This window comes from Meleagris gallopavo, chromosome 2, assembly GCF_000146605.3.
Source record: "Meleagris gallopavo isolate NT-WF06-2002-E0010 breed Aviagen turkey brand Nicholas breeding stock chromosome 2, Turkey_5.1, whole genome shotgun sequence".
NCBI lineage: Eukaryota > Metazoa > Chordata > Aves > Galliformes > Phasianidae > Meleagris > Meleagris gallopavo.
Window position 1 is genome coordinate 66,324,569 of NC_015012.2, and position 19,985 is coordinate 66,344,553.

The 19,985-nt window shown below is 39.4% G+C and overlaps 2 protein-coding genes across 2 annotated transcripts; one reads left to right on the plus strand and one right to left on the minus strand.

The window, feature by feature from the left end:
- The first annotated feature begins 803 nt into the window (after positions 1 to 803).
- Positions 804 to 6,240, plus strand: LOC100539904 (amine sulfotransferase-like). Its single transcript, XM_010707514.3, has 6 exons — positions 804 to 997; positions 2,024 to 2,232; positions 3,061 to 3,187; positions 3,882 to 3,976; positions 4,643 to 4,823; positions 5,688 to 6,240. The coding sequence occupies exons 1-6, from the start codon at positions 838 to 840 to the stop codon at positions 5,810 to 5,812; spliced, it is 897 nt and encodes a 298-aa protein (XP_010705816.1). The 5' UTR covers positions 804 to 837; the 3' UTR covers positions 5,813 to 6,240.
- A 5,438-nt stretch (positions 6,241 to 11,678) lies between these two features.
- On the minus strand, positions 11,679 to 19,979 carry RWDD1 (RWD domain containing 1). Its single transcript, XM_010707515.2, has 7 exons — positions 19,896 to 19,979; positions 18,469 to 18,534; positions 16,783 to 16,913; positions 15,658 to 15,801; positions 14,532 to 14,664; positions 13,699 to 13,761; positions 11,679 to 12,381 (listed from the first exon to the last, which is right to left on the minus strand). The coding sequence occupies exons 1-7, from the start codon at positions 19,966 to 19,968 to the stop codon at positions 12,269 to 12,271; spliced, it is 723 nt and encodes a 240-aa protein (XP_010705817.1). The 5' UTR covers positions 19,969 to 19,979; the 3' UTR covers positions 11,679 to 12,268.
- Between the last annotated feature and the right edge of the window lie 6 nt (positions 19,980 to 19,985).

Here is a 19,985-nt window from a genome sequence, read left to right on the forward strand (position 1 = left end):
ACTTCTGATGTGATTAGTGACTCTCCAGTTGTTTAAGCCTGAACCGTTTTGTCTGGTCATTACTCTGACATGACTGAGTGGCCGGGTATGGGGAGCAGCAGGCCCAGCCTGGCCACAGAGCCAGCCTGAGGGATGCCCGTGCATCCTCTGGCCATGTCATGAGAAAAGGCTGCCCATCTGAGCTGCATGCAGGCCCAGTGCTGCCCTGTTTTGGCACTGCCTCATGGTGGGACAGCAACCCACGTGTTGAAGGGAGCACAGGTCCCATAGGCAGTGTCCACGTGCATGTGCCTCATGTAGGCAGGTCCTTAGCCCATGGATACATCCAAGGGCACAAGGTCATGGCCTGTCCTTTTTTCCACCACACCCCTCATCAAAAAAGGGCACTACTGGGTGAGCATGAGGCCATTGCAGCTCTAGGGATGAGAAGGCAAAAGGGCAGGAAAGCCTAAACATGTGAGTGATAACAGGGTTCACGAAAGCTTGATTAAGCGACAGCTATTTAAGAGCTGGTGACAATCAATCAAAGGAAACATTAGACATTGAAATCCTAGAGTAACTTTGAGAAATAATTATTTACATAGAGTGCCATTATTTACATCATCTGTTAGATGCAGTTAACGTACACGGATATGAATAAACACTCATGGTATTAGCCTTTTTATTTCCTTTTTTATTTTATAACCTGATGTTTATGAAAAATTCAAAGCTTAATTTCAATGAATTATTATAGCAAAATGCATTTTTTCTATGTTTTTTTTTTGTTTGATTTTCCATGAGATAACAGCAAAACCCAAATCTATAATTTTATATTTTATTATTGCAGCTTATTCACCCATGAGCGACAACAGATTAATGATGGAACCATCAAAAGAGTTTGTATTCAATTACAAAGGGTTTTATTTTGCTGTAAATACTACACCTGAGTACGTAGCTTCCCTGGAGAATTTTGAAATTAAGGACAGTGACATATTTATAGCTACTTATCCAAAATCAGGTAAGAATTGAATTGATTCCAATGGGGAAATAAATCTGCTTTTACTCACTCATCTAGTTGCATGCCAAAGATTGTTAGCTTTGCTTTCAGAACTGAACCCTATTTGAGTATATGCAGTGCAGCATTAGGTACAAATCCTGCATAGCCACACCCTGAACAACCACACACAAGTTTCTTGCGTGTGTCCTGCTGAGCTGATCTATGTGGCTCTTGTACTTAGTCTGGCAGGTGTGCTCAGAAGAAGGCAAGACTTAAGAGGTCAAAACGCTAAGGCACTGAGATGAACACAGGGAGACCAGGTAATGCTAGTTCCTTGTCAGGCAGTGCTGGAAGAAGCTGTCCAAGTCAGGCCGAGGGGCAGCATGAGAAGGAAAGATTTAAGAAGTCTAAATGCTGACAAACTGAGATGAAAACTTCTGTAGAAGTGGAAGATTTGTGTTGCAAAGGGATGGGCTGCCCAGACAAAGGAAGGAGGTGGAAGACAATTTTGATTTGTGAATTGCACAGGATGTCATCTTTTCCCCATTTAGATTCTTCCCTCTGTCCTACTCCACTATCCACTTTCATCCTTACCATTTATCTAGGATATGCTCCATCTCTGTGCAAAATTGATGATGATGCCAAGCTAAGCAAGGCTGACAGCTAAGGAATTACTGGGGAAGGGCACTTGCTAAGTTATTGCTCCTCTGGTTCTGAAAATTATTTCTTTATCTTGGTCTGTGGATTTAAATCTATAACACACATACAGTCTAATCTCCAGAACCAACACCTTCCTTCCCAAGTGAGGTCTTAAGAACTAGACTTTGCTTTCGGATGCCTTCCATTCTCTGTGTTTAAACAGGTGAGCCAGCAGTAATAGTTTGCTGCCTTTCAGCATTAATCTGAATTCTCTCAGGTGTCCTTCTTTCCTTTATGCAAACAGCATAGAAAGGAAAAGAAGCCCAGAACTCAGAACTCTTTCCTGCCATCAATTTTAATAACAATTATAATAAAATCAAAGTTCAAATTTAAAAATTTTCTCCTTAGGAACTGTGTGGACTCAGAATATTTTGAGCTTAATACTCCATGAAGGCCACCGTAATGGAACAGAAAATATGGAGACCATGGACAGAATCCCCTGGGTGGAATATAATATAAAAAATATGGATTATGCAAATCTTCCTTTGCCTCGAGTTTTTGCCACTCACCTGCCTTACTACTTAACTCCAAAAGAACTGAGAAACAAAAAGGGCCGTGTAAGTGAAGTTATTTGTAACATTCAGTTAATCCAATCTTGACAATTTGCCTCAGAGATTTGGTTCAAATCCTGTCTTTTTCTTCTTTTTGTTTTGCACGTCCTGGTACAAATATCACCACTTTAACAAAAGTGAGGAGATCTAGAAATTGCTTATTCAATTTCCTCTTGATTTTTTGCAGCCCTTGCTGCTAGAAATAGGGGTGGTGCAGAAATGCAACTGAGTGGGATGAGCCAGGGAAAAGATGGCTCTTGGACTGATGTCACCCTTGTGAAAACATCAAGTTCCAGTGAAATAATGAGTCTAAAAAAAGGCCTCCCACACAGAACGATAGTAGATAAAGAGGGAGTATTATCTTATTCATCAATATTGGGAGTTTGTGAATAGGACACCCTGTTGTGAATTGTTGTCATTGCTTCATGGATGCAGGTGTAGTGTAGAGAGGAGACAGCTCACAGGCAGAAAACAACACGGCCTCTGCAAAGGCCAGCAGCTGAGCTCACAGACTACTGACATCACCAACACTGTGCCACAACTGTGGCTTACCAGAGATGGTTGTAGATTTCCTCATGAGAACTGCAGAAATGTGATGCTGAATCAACAGGGACGCTAAAATGATTTTGTAGGGCGGATGTTACAAGCTGTCTACCTTGCACTACTAAATGGTATCAGTGTAGACTGTAACACTGACCCCAGGAAGAGATATCAGTGGTCTCCGAAGAACCGCAAAGGGAACACTGCTGCCTATGAACAAAACAACAGTGACTTGGTAATAGAGTAATGGAGCCCTTTGATCTCTCTGAGAGCTGTTGTCTTTTTGTATTGCAGGTTATTTATGTCACCAGGAACCCTAAGGACGTGTTGGTTTCTTATTATCACTTCTCCAAATTCATCCGAACACTAGAGAAAATTCCAGATTTTAACATTTTCATGGAGAGATTTTTAGCTGGAAAAGGTAGGATAGTTCTCTTACTAAGGAGCCTGAACCCTACTCTGTGGCCTCCAACAGAACAAGGATTAATTGTAGTAATAAACATCAGTCACCCAGAATCCTCAGCTATCCTAGCCTGCAACCAAAGCTGGAGTGACTGTCTGAGCTTGGCCCTACTTTCTGATTCAAGCTGGTCCCTAGGAGGGAACACAGGCAAGGTTTGCGGCTCTGCAGATAGATGCAAGCTGCTTATTCTATCAGGAGTGGGTATTGGTTTAGAGTATAAGCACCGTGACTGAGGATTCAGTAACATTTTCTGCTCTTTGTTATGGAGCTGAAACCATAGGGATAGACAGAAAGCAAAGCAAAAAAAAAACTAGAGAAAGAGGCTTTTGCTTCTGCCAGTATTAGTGCAGATTATGAGAAATCAGGGGTCAAATGCTACATAGCACAACAAAGGGTCACACAGGTGCTGTGACCATATGTGTCCCTCCACGGTCTGTAAAAGCCAACCTAATTGGGGCCCTGTGGACACAGCCCTCCTCCGAGCCTCTGGAAAATGCAGAAACAGAAGAGAGGGAAGAATACACTCCAGACCTTGAAAGTACTAGAGATGCCAGAGTAAGGCTGATAATTCTACTGTTTTAATTTGCTGATGGCTATAAATAGGAGATCTCCCTCACACTCCAGTGTTTATTTTTTGTTTTCCCTTCATAAGTGCTTGCCAGTGCCTGGTTCGATCATGTTTCAGGCTGGTACAATCATGCAAAGGATTTCAATATACTCTTCCTGACCTACGAGGAGATGAAAAAGGTGAGGTCCATCGTATCACTGTATTCCAGATATTTTCTTCCTGTATTGAATGCATTTTCAGATAGGTCTTTAGATTTACCCATTATCATAGAGTACGCTCAGTCTTCACGGAGAACAAACCAATTGAGTCTTCTAAGGGATTCACGTCATTTTTTCTCATTGGTGCAAGACCTAAGGAAGAATTATTAGATAAATCACCCTGCCATATAATGGGAGTCATCTTCCCTTGCACCCCAAAAAGCCTCTCTGGAATAAAGGAAAGGCGTACCTAAGATGCAGGCACTGAGGTACTTGAGGATTTCCCAAATTTCAGACTAGAAGGTTACTGCTTGGTGGCACCCGATGCTTTTGTGCAACTTCTCCTTTCTCCATGGTGCCTGTCCTTCTGTTGAAGAAGTCATAGGCCCCATGTGCAGCCCACATTGCCTGCCTGTCCCTCAGGCTTTGGGGCCCGGGTTGACTCATGAGAGGGTTTAGCCCTTAGGTAGGACAACAGAACTGACAAAAACTCCACTGGGTGAGTGTCTTCCAAAATGGTGACAGGAAATACTTTGCCAGGGCAAAAGACTTTGAACTCAAACTGATGTCCTTAGCGATCCCGTATTCCAATGCTTTATGCATTTAGTTTCCACGTCATCAAAATGCTTCAAGTTTACTTTATTGCAGGATCTCAGAAGCACTGTGCTGAAAATCTGCAACTTCATAGGCAAGAAGCTGAGTGAAGAAGAAATAGAAAGTGTTGTGAGACAGGCTACATTTGAGAACATGCAAAAAGATCCCAGGGCAAACTACGAGAACATGCCAGATGACATCGCAATCAAAGGGAAGGGCAGATTTCTACGGAAAGGTAAAACAGAAGTAGTCCACTGAAACAATTACTGAATTTCTCCTCTTGGTGTAAAATGAACATAGGGTTTATAGACTTATCTGGATTGCCCCAGTCTCAAAAGGGGAGCTCAGATTAGATGGAATTAACTCTGTCAGAGTTGTTTTATAACCCTTCTGTTGCCAATTTTATCACATTTCCTTAAAGATAATAAAATGTCATGTTTCACTGATTGTAACAAAAGCAAAAGGCCAGCTGGACATTGCAGAAGATGTTGAAGGTTGTACTTCTGAGTCAGGTGCAACATACTGCTTTCTTACTGGGGGAACAATACGTTTATGAGCAATTGGCTAAGCAGATAGCTGGCTTTCTCTGGCAGATAGGGTAGAAAAGCCTCACTCAAACTGAAAAAGACAATGTTTCAGGGCCACCAAGGAACTTACTAACTGGGCATGGCAACAAATTTGATTTGAATACAATCAGTCTATCAGGAGAGGTAGTTTAAGGCTGAAAATAGTGCTGTCTTGCCAGTCTCCTCCACCTCTTTCTTTTCAAGGCAACAACCAGCTACATTGTGTGAGCACAGGCCACCTCAGCCAACTATCCTGAAGGTCAATACATGGCATCCCTGGGCTCCTTGGCAATGCTAAAGTGTCCTGAAGTGCAGAGCAGGAGGAAATCCCAAGGGATTAAAGGGGGAGGCGCACCCAGATTTGGAAAAGCGTCCTCCAAATAGCACACAAAGCCCTGCTTGGTAGTCCAGCAACACGGAGATGGCAGGGAAGCCTGGAACAGCTTCTGGAGAGTAGATCTCCCTGGTGGAAGGCCAGCTTTAGATAGGTGCCTGCTCCTCTTCTCACCTCCCTTTGCTCCTTCTTTCCTCAGGCACCATTGGAGACTGGAAAAACACGATGACAGTGGCTCAGAGTGAAAGGTTTGATGAAGTCCTTAAAGAAAAAATACAGACCCTGCCTATCAAATTCACCTGGGATACAGAGAGCGAAATGTAGCCTGGCTTTGAGTTTTGCCACTCTTTGGCGTTCATCACGGATGGACACGCTTGACCTTATGGAAGAACAGAATACGATCATATTCAACTGTGTTGTAGAGATAGTAAATAGAAGAACTCATTCAGAAAATGTGACTTATCTGAAGGAGCTATTCAATTCCATCAGTTTCCTGTTTGTAATTTTATGAATTATTTTAGTTAATTTTCATAGTAAACCACAAGTTCCATTCTTCAGGATTGCATTTACATTCACTGGCTTTAATAACACCCCAGTTATAGACAGCCAAATGAACTAGCCCTAATGTTGCATGTTCTGATGCTGCCTAATGACTGAAACAATTCACTACACTGTCTGTTACAGTTCTTCAGGTCATATTTGACAATTTGCCCCTTGAACTTTTGAGAAAAAAACACGTCATCGTCATAGCAGTTTTTTGGTGAATGCTCACTCTATCATTCAGATTGACTTGCTAGAGCTGCTGTGGTAGGAAGCTCCAGCAGTCTGCGACTCATGCAGAGAATGACTCACTACTCAGGGTTTAATCTGTCCACTATTCCCATGAAATGTTCATGATTTTAACAAATCAAACAAAAAACCAAACATGATTACTTCATGATTTCTTTAATTTGTGTGTTCATCTGAGAGACATAATTATTATTACCTCTGCAGCTAACAACGGGTGTGTACTTGAGTATCTCTCATTTTGCTTACTGACAGAAGCATGGCTGTCTGCCTGCTGGGCTCCACGTCTTGTCTCAGATGCCAAAAACAGAAAAAAGCAGTGCACCCAAACCTCCAACCCAATCTCTCTGCATGGCTGATGGAAGCTCTGAAGGATGTAGAGCTCTGGACCCCTAGTGGCATGGTACCGGCTACTGCAGGTCTCTCTGCTCCTGCTTTCAGGATGGGAAAAGGAAGCCCATCCCAGACACAAAGCATTCCTCAGCAGGCTTACAACTTGGGATGAGCCTGGTCGGCTGCTGACACCCCATCCCAAAATGTTCACAAATATCTTCTCACTTCCTGTTCCAAAGAGTTCTGTGTCTTCACATCTGCCAGAGGTTCTCAGCTGCATCAGGAACTGTGGTATTTGAGTTACAAACACTGGTACCAGGGTACCCTGATGTACCTGGCTACCAGAGGCATACCTCATGCATGCTGACAGTACTTAACTCTTTAATTCCCGGTCTGCCAATGGATATGAGATACAGGGCTGATCTAAAATAAGGGATCACCTCAGGAGAAGGTGCAGACTGAACTCCCAGCACCTGCATTACTTTGTCCTTACCTGTGCGTCAGATCCCCATGTGAGAAACCTAGGAAGCTTCCCCCAAGAAGATCTCACTGCAGAACTGGCCAACAACACTGAGACAAGATACTTTTGAAACTGCTCCTGCAGATACAAAAACAATCACTTGAGACAATCTTTTGTATGTATGTAAGAGTGAGTAGATGTCCTTTGTTTAAAGGAATGGATAGTGAGAGCCACAAAGATGATCAGGGGTCTGGAGCACCTCCCCTATGAAGACAGGCTGAGGGAGCTGAGCTTGTTCAGCCTGGAGAAAAGAAGGCTGTGAAGTGACCTCACTGTAGCCTTTCAGTACCTAAAGGGAGTCTACAAACAGGAGAGGAATCAACTCTTCAAAAGGGTTGATAACTGCAGGACAGGGGAATGGTTTTAAGTTGAAGGAGGGAAGATTTAGGTTGGATGTCAGGGGGGAGTTCTTTACAGAGAGAGTGGTGAGGTGCTGGAACAGCCTGCCCAGAGAGGTTGTGGATGCCCCGTCTCTGGAGGTGTTCAAGGCCAGATGGGATGGGGCCCTGGGCAGCCTGGTCTAGTATCAAATGGAGAGGTTGGTGGCCCTGCATTGGCAGGGGAGTTGGAGCTTCATAATCCTTCCAACCCTGGCCATTTGTGATTTTGTGATTGTGATGCATTAAGGTGGTAATGTAGGACCAAAGCAGCTTATAAGCTTGTAAGTATCACCTGCAAGGGTTCTGCAACTACAATTCCTGACACCATCTGGATAGCAACTGACCCTGTGAGACAGGATCCCCTCTTTCCACTCGAGTGGATACCAGACTTACAATAAATTCCATTAAGTTTGTTGCATTCTAATAAGTACTCTAAACATCAGAGGAAAAGAACCCCACTTCCAGAGTTCGTAGAGTCAACCTACTGGCATCTCACATGTCAGTTGACTCACTGCTTATAAAGGGAAGTGCATCTCCTCCACATTTATAAACTCGATCCCTGCAATCATATCAAGCTAAAACTTGAACTCCTCATGTCCCCATATACACATTAACAGGTCTCCGATAGGTCTCCAGCATTTATTTCTTCTAATGCTTCTAATGCTCCCTTCAGTACATCCTCAATCAAGAGGGCAGATCATGATGTAAGGAGGAAAGATTTTGTTCCAACATTTTCTCAGACACCATCTGAACTCTCTAGCGGGTTTGTACCCTCATTCACTCTTACTGTTATAGCGTTTACAGAATCAAATTATGATGACCGCTTTTGCTTGCTACTGAATCAACATCCTAACAACTAGCCACAGCAGGACATAGCTTCTGAACTCCAAAACATTCCAAACCATCACTTCAACTCGACAAGAAGCATCTAACTTAGCTTTCCCACAATCTGCTTTAAAAAAACAAAAGTAAAATACATTTTTTTCCCCTTCCTGGTCCCAAAGATCACTATTTTCATTTTTCAATCCAGCTGTTTTCACCTTCTAATGGGTTCTACTTGCTTTTTGCTGCACTCAAGTAATTCATACAGCGGAAATTGTGAGCTGCTTTATTTAGACAAAGCCAACCATATCATTAGCCTACAACAAGAACGGGCCTTTCGTACCCCCAACAGTACAGCCAGATCATCTTTTCTTCTAGAACTTCACGTCCTCGATATCAAGAAAGTAAGTTACACAAAACATCTGTGACTTACGTAACCACCACATCCCCTGACATATGAGCTTGAACTTCAGACAAGCAGAATGTTGTTTTTTTCTACCTCTATATATTTACCCTGGGCACAGAAAAGATAAAACTAGTTCAGAATAATAATTCAGGTCTTTTGCTGAGTTTGCTTTAAGTACAAATAAAACTGATTACAATTTGGACCTTGATCTTTTACTGTTTTTTTTTCAATGGTAGACTACATCAAGCCTCATCACGGTAATAAAAATCCACCTAACACTCATGACACAGCCTAGTGACACCAGTTAACTCTTGTAACTGCAGATTTCACCAGCATTCAGTACAGAAATGAAAATCAAGATCCTCGCAATAAATGCAATTACACCAAAGAACTGAAAATCCCTCTCCAAGCCAAGTTGCAATGCACTAAAGGGCTGATTTAGAAAGAAAAAAACAGAAATGAACTATCAGATTCTGCAACTTACTTTACAGCTTTCTCTCAGAATGCAGGCTATCAGCACACTGGATACAGGTGTAGTCTTCTGTCTCGTCCAACAAACTTTTACTTTAGTTCAGCAACCACGCAGTTAAAACTGAAGATACTTACGATGCAGAGAGGGATTGGATTAGACACAAGGAAAAACTTTTTCTCTCAGACAGTGGTCAGGCACTGGAATGGCCTGCCCAAGGAGGTGGTGGAGTCGCTGTCCCTGGCAGTGTTCAACAGGTGTCTGGATGAGGAGCTACGAGATTTGATTTAGTGGCTTGTGGTAGCAAGGGTAATGGGAGGATGGTTGGACTAGATGATCTTGTAGGTCCTTTCCAACCTTGTGATTCTATGATTCTATGATTCTACATCACAGTCTGATGATTAAAGGTTTCCTAGTAGAAAGACTGAAGTGAGGCATTGTGTGGTGCATTTTAGCAGTGGAGACAGTGGGTCACCCCACTGGTGCAGATTTTTGTAAGCGTGGCAGGCAGGCTCTTGCTCATCACTGTCGTGTTTCAACTATGTTGAAAAATGTTTGTTAGTGTAAATTCTCAGCTGCAAAGCAACGTTACTGTGCTCTTCCTATCTGTTGTAGTTTCTACAAAAAGAAATAGGAGGCAGTACTTTCAGAGTGACCAATTTACAAGCAAGGCTGTCAGTGCTGTTCTCGGTACGACGACTTGGAATTACTAAAATCCATTCAAAGTTAACTGATGGAATTTCATTAGATTAATATGGATTCAACTTCAGTTTAATTCAAAGTTTTAAATACTTATCCAAACTTCATAAAAAAATATCTACCTCCATCTCTGGAAACTAAGTTGTACAGATGCACCCAAGTCCACTCAGTAAAATTATCTTTTATTTCACAAATGCTAATTGCTAATAAACAAATTAGAAGTTTAGACTGAGTCACTGAAACTTGTCTCAGAGGCTTGGAGAAATGGACTTGATGAATTTTTTTTTTGTCACTTCAACCCTTATTTCCTTTGTTTTGATAAAAAAAGATGCAAGTAGCAATGAAAATATAACTTTAACTTTACAGTTATAACTTCTTAAAGCTACACAATCTTTGCATAAAAAACAATAAACGTTAGTGTAAAAAAAAAAAAACAAAACAGAAAACCCCATTAATCTAGAAAGTATTATGGAACTCTTTTTCACATTTATATGATTCTTGAATCATCAGTGTCCCACTTAGAAAACTTTCTCAGATTATCACATTTTGCACAGACTACACAGTATTCTTGGATTCAGTCCAGATTTGAAGAGAACTTACTCATTGCTTTTATGAAAAATATGCTCATTTTAGACAAACAAAAGTGACAACTGAAAGCAATCTTGGGAGGCTTTCATATGGCTGATGAGATATAGAAGAAAATTAAGTTCTGTGTTGAACAGCATATAAAAGTGTGCCAGCAGATATACAGGAAACTGGACACAGTAATTACAAACCTTTCAATCCAACTGCATCTTTGGAAAAGTCAGACTTTAAATACCACATTAGCTTACAAGTTCTTAAATACATTTGGTAATACCTGCTGGAACACAGATCCTCCTTATTGCTTTGAAACACACAATGTTATAATTGAAACGTAGATGCTTATCTCAAGTTCTTAGGTGCCAAAATTAAAAACATCAAATAGAAGATGGTAGGAACAAAGGCACATGGTTCGTTTATAAAACCATTTACAGAGTACTCAAATATTTATTTCTATCTACTGGGAACTCATATTTATTCCTCTTGAGTAGAAAAAGACAAGACTGCTGAAATGTTATACAAGATCATCCTGAACAGATGTTCTCAAATGACACGAGCAGAGAATCTTACATATCATTAAATTATTTCTGGAATCAAATTTCTCATCTTGAGCAAGAAATTTCCTAATATTAAACTTCATAAATCCATTAATCCTCTAAGCATAGATACTTTAGTGCAATCCTCTTTTAAAAGGTTGAAGCTGGAGCAGTTAAGGCAACCTACCAGAAGTGTTTTAAAATCCAGCACGCAGCTTCTAATCACCAAGGTGCCTGGCAGTTATCTGTTCAGAGAGCTGCTTCTTGAAACCTTCATCCACACTGTCCCTCCACCTGACTCATTACCAAACAGTTTATACACATTTCTTCAGTGTTCTAGGCTTTTTGGAGGTGTGAAGGGGTTGGAGTCTAACATAAAGCTGAACAAGAATTCTTCAGATGGGTAAACAGGCTACCCAGCAACTCACAGATGTTAACTTTATTATATGTTAAGACTTTCACAGACTGCCAGCAATCTAATTCTAATAAACTCTCAGCAACTTCAAATGTAAGCACACTATAAAACACTGTTACTGCATTCTGCGCTCTCACAGTGTTCTCACATTCACTGTTGCCAAAAGCAAATTATTTTTTCTGTCATGGAAGTTCACTGATTCACAAGAACTTAAAAAAAAGAAGCTTTCTAAACACATCAACCATTTTGAAATCAACCGTTTCATTTTGAAGCTGTGGCAAACAAAATTTCACTCTAACATGTAAGTGGTTTCCATTTAACATTAAAAAGTATATGCCTTATTAAAAAATGACTAGTGCTGTCTATCTACAGTTGTTCAGCTAATAATCTGGGCTATCAGAAGTGACCATCTTTTATTGCATTATAAAATTTCAAAGAAAAAATCCTGCACAGCACATAAACTGTTCTACTCAATAAACTTTCCAATGCGTATCCTACAAAGAAGATAGCAGAACTCAGCTTCTGGATGCAGGTGTGTTTAACAATCACCATGCCATCTTTTCTTCTTGTTTGCTGTCACTTCTCTTCAGAGGATGCTTAAAGAAGTGGAGGGAAAAAAAAAAATCAGGAGAGTATGCCTCAGGTTTTTAATGTGAAATATAAGTCAATTTATTTATGATGATGACATCAGAAGACCATACTCCTAGATGTAAAATACTTTTTCTTCTTTGAAAAAAGGAAAATCAATAACATTACTACAACCACAGATGCTGTGGTTTTTCTCTCTCCTTACATAAGTCCATACTGATGACAGAGCCAGTTCAAAAAAAGTCTAATCACTATCTAAATTAACAGGGTTGTAGTCAGGGTCATCTTCATCATCTTCCAACTCTAAATCGTCCATTTCTTGGAATAAAGATTCATCAACTTCCACGCTGTTTCCAGCTACAAAAAAGAAAAAAAAAATTACACGAAGAGAAAAAAAAGTACCTGAACAACAAAATACAGTCTCTGAACACAAAGAGTACAAAGCACGTATATCCACATTATATATATACATATATATGTACCACACACACATGCAATAAGGAACATCAGATCATATACAATTATCCTTTAAATTTTCTCCATGAGAAAATCTGAAAGGCAGATAACTAATTCAGAGAGGCCCTGACATGTAAAAAAAAAACATTTTAGATTTAAATTTAAAAGCAAGCTGAAGCCTTCTATGCCATCACACTTTCTTCTAAAATAGATAAAGCTTAGGAGCAAAACTTCAGAAACACTACTACTTTATTTGCATGTATCAATAGCGACATCCTCTGGCCACTGAATAAGGTTCTGTTCTTCATTGCCTTTGAATGAGACTTTTTTAAACTGCTTCCATCTAGATAACACCATTAGACTGTAGCAGCTGCAAAAATTATTGTTATTTATTAATAACTTCAATTTAAAGTTACAACACTAATCTGTGCAGGAGTTTTTAAACAATGGACAGTGACAGGATTAAAAGTTAGCATTAAAAGTTATGTTCCCATAACTTGGGATCAGAGCCCAAATATAAAAATGGAGTCTACTCTTCTCTTGAGGTAAAAAAATCCATCTTCACTTTAAGCACTTTTGGAAGAAGGCAAAGTTAAGCATGTCCTCTAACTAGAAGAAACAACAACTTCATGACTGCCAGAACTTCATCATTCTTCTGCATGTGCATTTCTGCAATGCTACGAGATAATGTTGCTACAGTAAAGAATTGCCTTAACTCACAATCAGTCTTTTGAACTAGGAAAAAAAGGAGATATAAATAAAATAAAATATAAATAAAATAAATAATATGTGACTGTGAGTGGATTTATTTATCTCCAACAGTTTAACAGCTTTTGGCACAGGCTTACAAAATTTTCAGCTAGGATCAGGGAATTTTTTCAGTAAATAAACTAGCCTGTACAAAACCATAAAAAGGAATTGCATTGCACAAAGGCTAATAATGTTTAATTTGATACACAAAATGTTTGTTATTAATGTTGATCTTCAGGGAGAAGAAAACAAAACTTTAAAAACTTTAAATGGAAAAGTAATTTTTTTTTTTCCTGGGGAGAATAATATTGCTTTTGTTCAATCACCAAAATCGTACTTTTCAGAAATGTTTTCCAATTAAAAGTGATACTGACATAAGATTTTAGTCAGAATTAGAATACTGACTTTGCTTAGGAATGTTTACATGTTTTAAGACACTGTCTTTCAGATGCAGAAACAGAAATTTACCTTCCTCCAAGAACTGGATGTCAGATGTATCAAGGTTGTGATCCATTTCAAACAGCTGTTTCCCTAGAAGTTAAAAAGTATATATTTCAAAATGCTGTTTGGTTATGTAACTAAAAACCTGAGGCAACAATAGTTAGCACACTATCTTAGGCTATACAGATTAACCAGTTTGAAATGTGGCTGGGAAAACTTACACCATTAGTCTCACAGTCTTCTTCTGCATTTTTTTTTCCAGTGGATAGAGTTTGGATTCTGCTAGATTGGGATCTACAGACAACACATCCTAGAAATACAATCATGATAGCTTTTCTCCAAAATACTATAGGAAAACTACCATTCTCACTAGGCATCATAAGCTTCTTGCATCCACTAGACAGCCACTGTGTCGCTTCAGTTCATCTGCAACATCCCAAACTCTTACGTGCCTTTGAATAATTTCAAGTTATGGCGTGATCCAATACAAATAAGGCCAAATCACCACACTACTCAGTGTAGATTCTTTCTGTTGTTTGATAATCCCCAGCTATTTATGCCAGAGCAATGTTCATCAGCTGGAGCTCAAAGCAGTAGACTGTTTGGCATAAAACCAAAAGAAGCTTGAATACACAATTTAGGAACCTTAATGACTTCACTAGAAATCTTGATCCACTCAACTTTCTATTTAGCCCACCAAAGAGCTCAAGAAGACTTGGAGAAACATAAACAACAATAATTTAATATTGCATTAAAATCTGGTTTACTACTATTATCTTTCAATGTAAGAATTATTTTTAAGGCTTATCATGATAGTCTGAGAACACTGCAAAAGTTTCAGGTACAGTTTTAAATCATACCACTTAATTTATTTTTGCCTGCTTGTTCTTCTTCTTTCATCTTTTTTCTTTTTATTTCTAAGAGTTCCGCATCAAACTTTGCTTTCCAGTTCAGAAAATTCTCGATTGTAACAGGAGTGCCATGAAAGCGTTGCTGAAAAAAAAAACAACAGAAAACAAATATGATCAATTAGCAAAACTAGGAGTGAAGATGAGCATTCTCTTCCTTACTTACATTGCAGCATCCCAGAAGCATTTGCTTGCTGTGAAGCATTCTCAGAAATTAACTCTAACCCCAAGCACATACAAAGAACACATTCTTGCTTGTTTCTATTCTCCCAATGGGTCTCTCCCTTCAGAGAGCTGCAGAGAGGTGGAAATTATAGAAAAACACCAAGTAATACATTTGAACCTACAGTGCAAAAGCTTGTAATATATCAATAATAAAGGTTATGCTTAAGTAGGCAGCACTTATCAACTCCTACATGCAATCTAGACTGAAACTTTCTATAAAAAATACATTAACTGTTCTCTCTCACCGACAGACAAAAAGGGTTGGCAGGGATTTTTTTTCCTACTATTTCAGAAATACCGAATATTTCATGTTTCATCACCCTTTAGCTACTGAAGAAAGCACATAATCAGTAGTTAGTGCAGCATGTCCCATGGATAGAAAAATTATTCCATGCTGATTGATGGAAAGTACCTGTGCAGGGAGGACAAACCACATCCTGAAGATTAGTCCTTACTGCTTTTGCTCCACCAAGGAAAACACGCTTTTCAGAATAAGAGCAGTCTGTGCACAGCACTACATATTCTATTATTTTTTACTTCCCACTTCAAATAAGAAACTGACTACGGAGACTTTGTTTTCACTTGGGAAAAAAATCCCTGCCCCAGTCTTAACAAGTAATGCTGGAGGGGGTTGTGAACACGCAACACATATGTGAAAAGATTGCTTGAGAAAGTGAGGGAAAAAATAAAGAAAGATCTTTAAAGTGGAACAACTACCTTGTGGCCTTTAAGAATTAACTACATCAACTTTGGGCTAGATGTTAGTCTCCTACTACAGCTCAGAGTTGCTCTTACATCAAGCCCATGCATCAAGAAAAGTTAAATCTTTAGTTAGAAAAAATATTTTACATACTTTCTCCTCTTCTTCTGCTTCTCTTTCTTTCTGTTTCTTTTCCTCTTCTCTTCGTGTTTTTATTTGATCCACTATTTCATTTAATTTCTCCTGTACTGCAGACACTAGAGTGAAGATCATTACCATTCCCAAATTTTCTTCTGCCTACAACACAAAGAAGGCAAACTCAAGCAGAAGAACCCTATATCTTCAGAAGCTTAATACATATATCTGTTCAGAAAGGAGAATTGCGTACATACACACAGATAACACAGCTGAGGCACTCTACATCCATTTCAAAGTTCACTGTAAAATCCAAGTCAATTGGCCAGATAAACAAGTTAAAGTCACTCTCAAATGAATGGGTAAGCAGCTAAGCATTGATGATGATAATAATATGTCATCAACATATTCTAGACACCAGGGGAGCTTCTTTACGGATAAAAAAAATCTACAGTAGGACTACAAGTTTATAAAATTTAGATTTTAAGAAACAACAGACACTCAAACTATGTTCTCCCTAATTCCTTAATCCCTTACTCCCTTATATATGCTCCTTTCAGGTGGGACAAAATCAAAAATCACCAGCTGCTGGAATAAAGGTGTAAAATGTAAACTAAAAAGAGAATGACTGAAGAACACTTTACAGCCATTTTAAGGCAGATAAGATTTGTCAAGAAATATTTAAGTCAACAAGAATGTTTCCTCTTCATACCGTCACAATGCACTGTCACTGATACCAAGGGTCAAAAATTATTTTTTCTTGATCCAAAATACTTATGATACTGAAATGTAGCTTTTTTTTTTTTGTTTCTTTCCAAATAAAACTGAACTGAATTAGCTTCACAAGTACTACTTATACACAGTTAAATGAATTCATCTTCAGATAGAAATGCTAAGAGGGGAAGCTGTAGAGCCCTTCTACTTCCTTATTCTACATGTGCACTGAAATAGCTCCGAATTTTACATTAAAATCATTTACATCACTAAAGCCATTTACCAAATTCAAATCTCAAAGTCAGCCCTTACACTATAGAAGGTATTTCAAATCAGTAGGTCATCTATCAGAAAACAACCGAATTGAGGGATAAATTCTGACTAAATCAAGTGATATCAAGATAAGCTGAGATATTCCATTTTACTTACCTGCTGTTCCAACAGGTTTATTATGCCTGTGACATCATTATCTTCAAGATTCTCCTGAGAGACAATTTCATAAAGGGGAGTTTCATCAGGGTATTTTTCTCTGTAGGTAAACTTAAGGGTTGTTTGGACATCTACAAGACAAAAAAAAAATACACATTACAGTGATTATCTTAGAGAATTATAACTGTACATTTTTCTATTGCATCAACAGCCTAAATATTTTAAGATAGGATAAAAACTTGTCTTAAAGGAAGAGTCATCTTACACACACATTACATATTACAAAACAAATTTAAATATAATGCCATATAATACCACTAACTAAGACTGAAGTTAATCCTTACATAAGCTATTCCAGACTATTTATGTATGAGAAGACTTTAAAAAGACTGGAAATTTTTCTATGGTACAGTGGGTACCAGAGTGGTAACTTCTTTTCCCTGACATCCCACTTAATGCTTGAGAAAATGAAGCAAAAGTCCTAACAACCAAACCTAAAGAGAATCTCAGCATATTACTGCTTTAAATTCTGCATACCTGGTTGGAGCAACAACCAGTGTGGTAGTTAACAGCTCCACATACAACATACAACAAAAACATAAATGCCCATTGGACATTAATAAGCAAAGAGGAAAACTGCATAAGGAACACACACTCAATCTGATGTTACTGAGAGCTAGCCCTGCAAAGAAATAAGGCCAGAAAGAACTACGTTCCTTTCATGCATCTTGACAGAATACCAGGGAGGAACCTTCCTTCAGTTCATGACTCACAATTCTGGCAGCCCAGTTCTCCCTTTAACACACACTTGCTCCACACAAGCGGAGCTTACTCCTTCAAAACCGAAGGAAGCAGTTTCTTTCCTCTAACTCACGAACACAGAATAACACCTCTCAAACTTATCTGGAATGAAATTTGCTAACAACAAATTCACGTAATCACTAATACTAAAAGAGCAAAAGCATTCTTGGACATGCCAGAAGGCAGAAGTACTTCAGAGTACCATATAGACTTTCCAGGCCAGAAGGGCACCAGATGCTGATGAAACCATAAGCAGTCAGTCCTTTCATAAAGAGAAGGTACTTAGGACAGATACTTCACTAGACAATAACGTTTAAGAGCTTTCTGCATTTCCAGCACCTTATTTTAAAGTAGTTCGGAATATGTTTTTCTCCAACTTAAAAAGATGTATTTGGAAGAAGGAATAGGGATATCTTCCACTGAATAAGCCATTGCTCTGAACTTCACTGCAAGAAACTGATTCAGTGAACTGCTAAGGCTATCAGCCCTAAATAGTTATCTTTCAGAAACTGCTCCACAACAATAACCAAATCAACATTTTATGGCAACAGGCACAGAAGAGACCAACCATTCTGGTGCCAATATAAACAGTTTAGGCAGGTTCCTAACACTACATGAACAAAAAACATCACAATCAACATCCACAACTTTTATATACTTGAGAGAAAGGTATTTATTCTTACTTATCTTTTGCAAGACAGCATCAATGTTTCCTACAGCAGCTTCATAAATGTAAGACACTTAAAGAAGAGGCAGACTTTGGAAAACAGCCAGGTATATGGAAACGCACACTGAAACAGCTTATATATATATATATATATATATAAACTTGAAAGTTAATATACAGGAAGGAAGATTATTCTATTTAAGACATAATGAACTTACTTTCATCGTTTTCACCTGCTTCCGATGTCACAGTAATTGTGAAAGTCGTTGGCTTTTCTGACAACACTGTTAAAAAAAGAAAAAAAAGATATACGTTAAATCAGAAAACTACATAATTAAAACTGAATTTCTCTAGGACTAGTAAGGTAAACAAGGCTCTTGATGCAGTGTTAGAAGCCTTTAAAATTCATTAAAAGGTGCTTTCCAGTTAACTGCTGTTTTCCACGTGATGTGATGTTTGAAGTTCTCTCTGACTGACAGCATATAACATCCACAATAGCAAGAAGTTAGCAAGAGTACAGACCTACCTACCACTAAGTGACTTGAACTAGTAAAGCAAATATAAGCAGAAAGGTCTCAAACCCAGTTCACTTTACTGTGCTAGATAGATACAACGGGTACCCAGTCCATTTCTGATCCTAGACTATCTTTACAGTATATTTGTTCCTATCACTGTATTTAGAGTGACTTGAAGTGGAAAATGATTCTTAAGACAAAAAAATGAGATGGATGATGCTTTCCTTCAAGAGTTCTGGAAATAACCTATAAAAGGGGGGAGTTTTAAATAGTCAATACAAATAATTAAACCCATGAGCAACCACATTCACCTGCAAAAGCAAAGTAAGGCTTTGTTTATTGCCCACCTGTGAAGGAGGCAGCCAAAAGACAGTGACTCCTAATAGACCAAAAAAAGGGCAAATCTATGTTCAGCTGTCACGGACTAGATGGTTTTACCTCACTGCTCAAGCATGAGCTACAGGTGAAATCCCTGATTAAGGATTGTTCTGTACCACTGCTGTAAGCTATAACCAATCTAGTATACGTGATCTAACACTGTTAACTGAATTTTGCCCAACTGCTAACATACCACCACTACAGCCTTTTGTGCTCCCTATTCTTTATGGGTATAAGTGCATTATTACCCGAGCAAACAACAAATCGGAATAAACACTCGACTACATGAAAGCGTATTAGTCACTGACTCAGCATCCTCAGCTACAGGACACCGGTCCACGTTGCTTTATCGTAAAAATGAAGAATCAGAAGTGTTTCCAGATTAAAGCAATAAACAAACGCAGCGGGTAAACGGCAGAGCGAAGTTAATGCGGATAAGATGAGGCCGGACGTGGGGCGAGCAGATACTGCGCAGGTAGGAAGGAGAGAACGTGCAGAAATCTCACGCACAAAGCCTTCAATTGCAGCCCGTCGGGTGCTGGACACAGACTGCCCTAGTCTTGGAACTGAGGCACCCGGGCACCACGCCCGCAGCCGACAAAGCACGCTTAAGGACCCCGAACACCCCACGCTCCACTCAACCTTCACCCCGAGAAAGCCATAAGAAAAGGGGCGGCAGGCAGCGCCCCGTACAGCGCCTCCGTCGCCTCGCCGCGGCCGTGCGGCAGAGCAGGACGCGCTCCGCGGCTCACCCGTGAACGAGTCCGGGTAGATGGACTCCAGGGCCTCCAGCTCGTTGCGCTGCTCCTCGCTGTAGTCCGTCATCGCCGCCAACGGCCCTG

Excerpts from the sequence above, each read along its gene's own strand:
- LOC100539904 (XM_010707514.3), top strand. The coding sequence starts at position 838 with ATGAGCGACAACAGATTAATGATGGAACCATCAAAAGAGTTTGTATTC. Across the intron at positions 2,233-3,060 it reads TGAGAAACAAAAAGGGCCGT|GTTATTTATGTCACCAGGAA; the intron begins GTAAGTGAAGTT and ends TTTGTATTGCAG. Across the intron at positions 3,977-4,642 it reads CCTACGAGGAGATGAAAAAG|GATCTCAGAAGCACTGTGCT; the intron begins GTGAGGTCCATC and ends ACTTTATTGCAG.
- RWDD1 (XM_010707515.2), bottom strand. The coding sequence starts at position 19,968 with ATGACGGACTACAGCGAGGAGCAGCGCAACGAGCTGGAGGCCCTGGAG. Across the intron at positions 13,762-14,531 it reads AGGCAAAAATAAATTAAGTG|GGAAACAGCTGTTTGAAATG; the intron begins GTATGATTTAAA and ends TTTAACTTCTAG. Across the intron at positions 12,382-13,698 it reads CATCCAGTTCTTGGAGGAAG|CTGGAAACAGCGTGGAAGTT; the intron begins GTAAATTTCTGT and ends TCTTTTTTGTAG.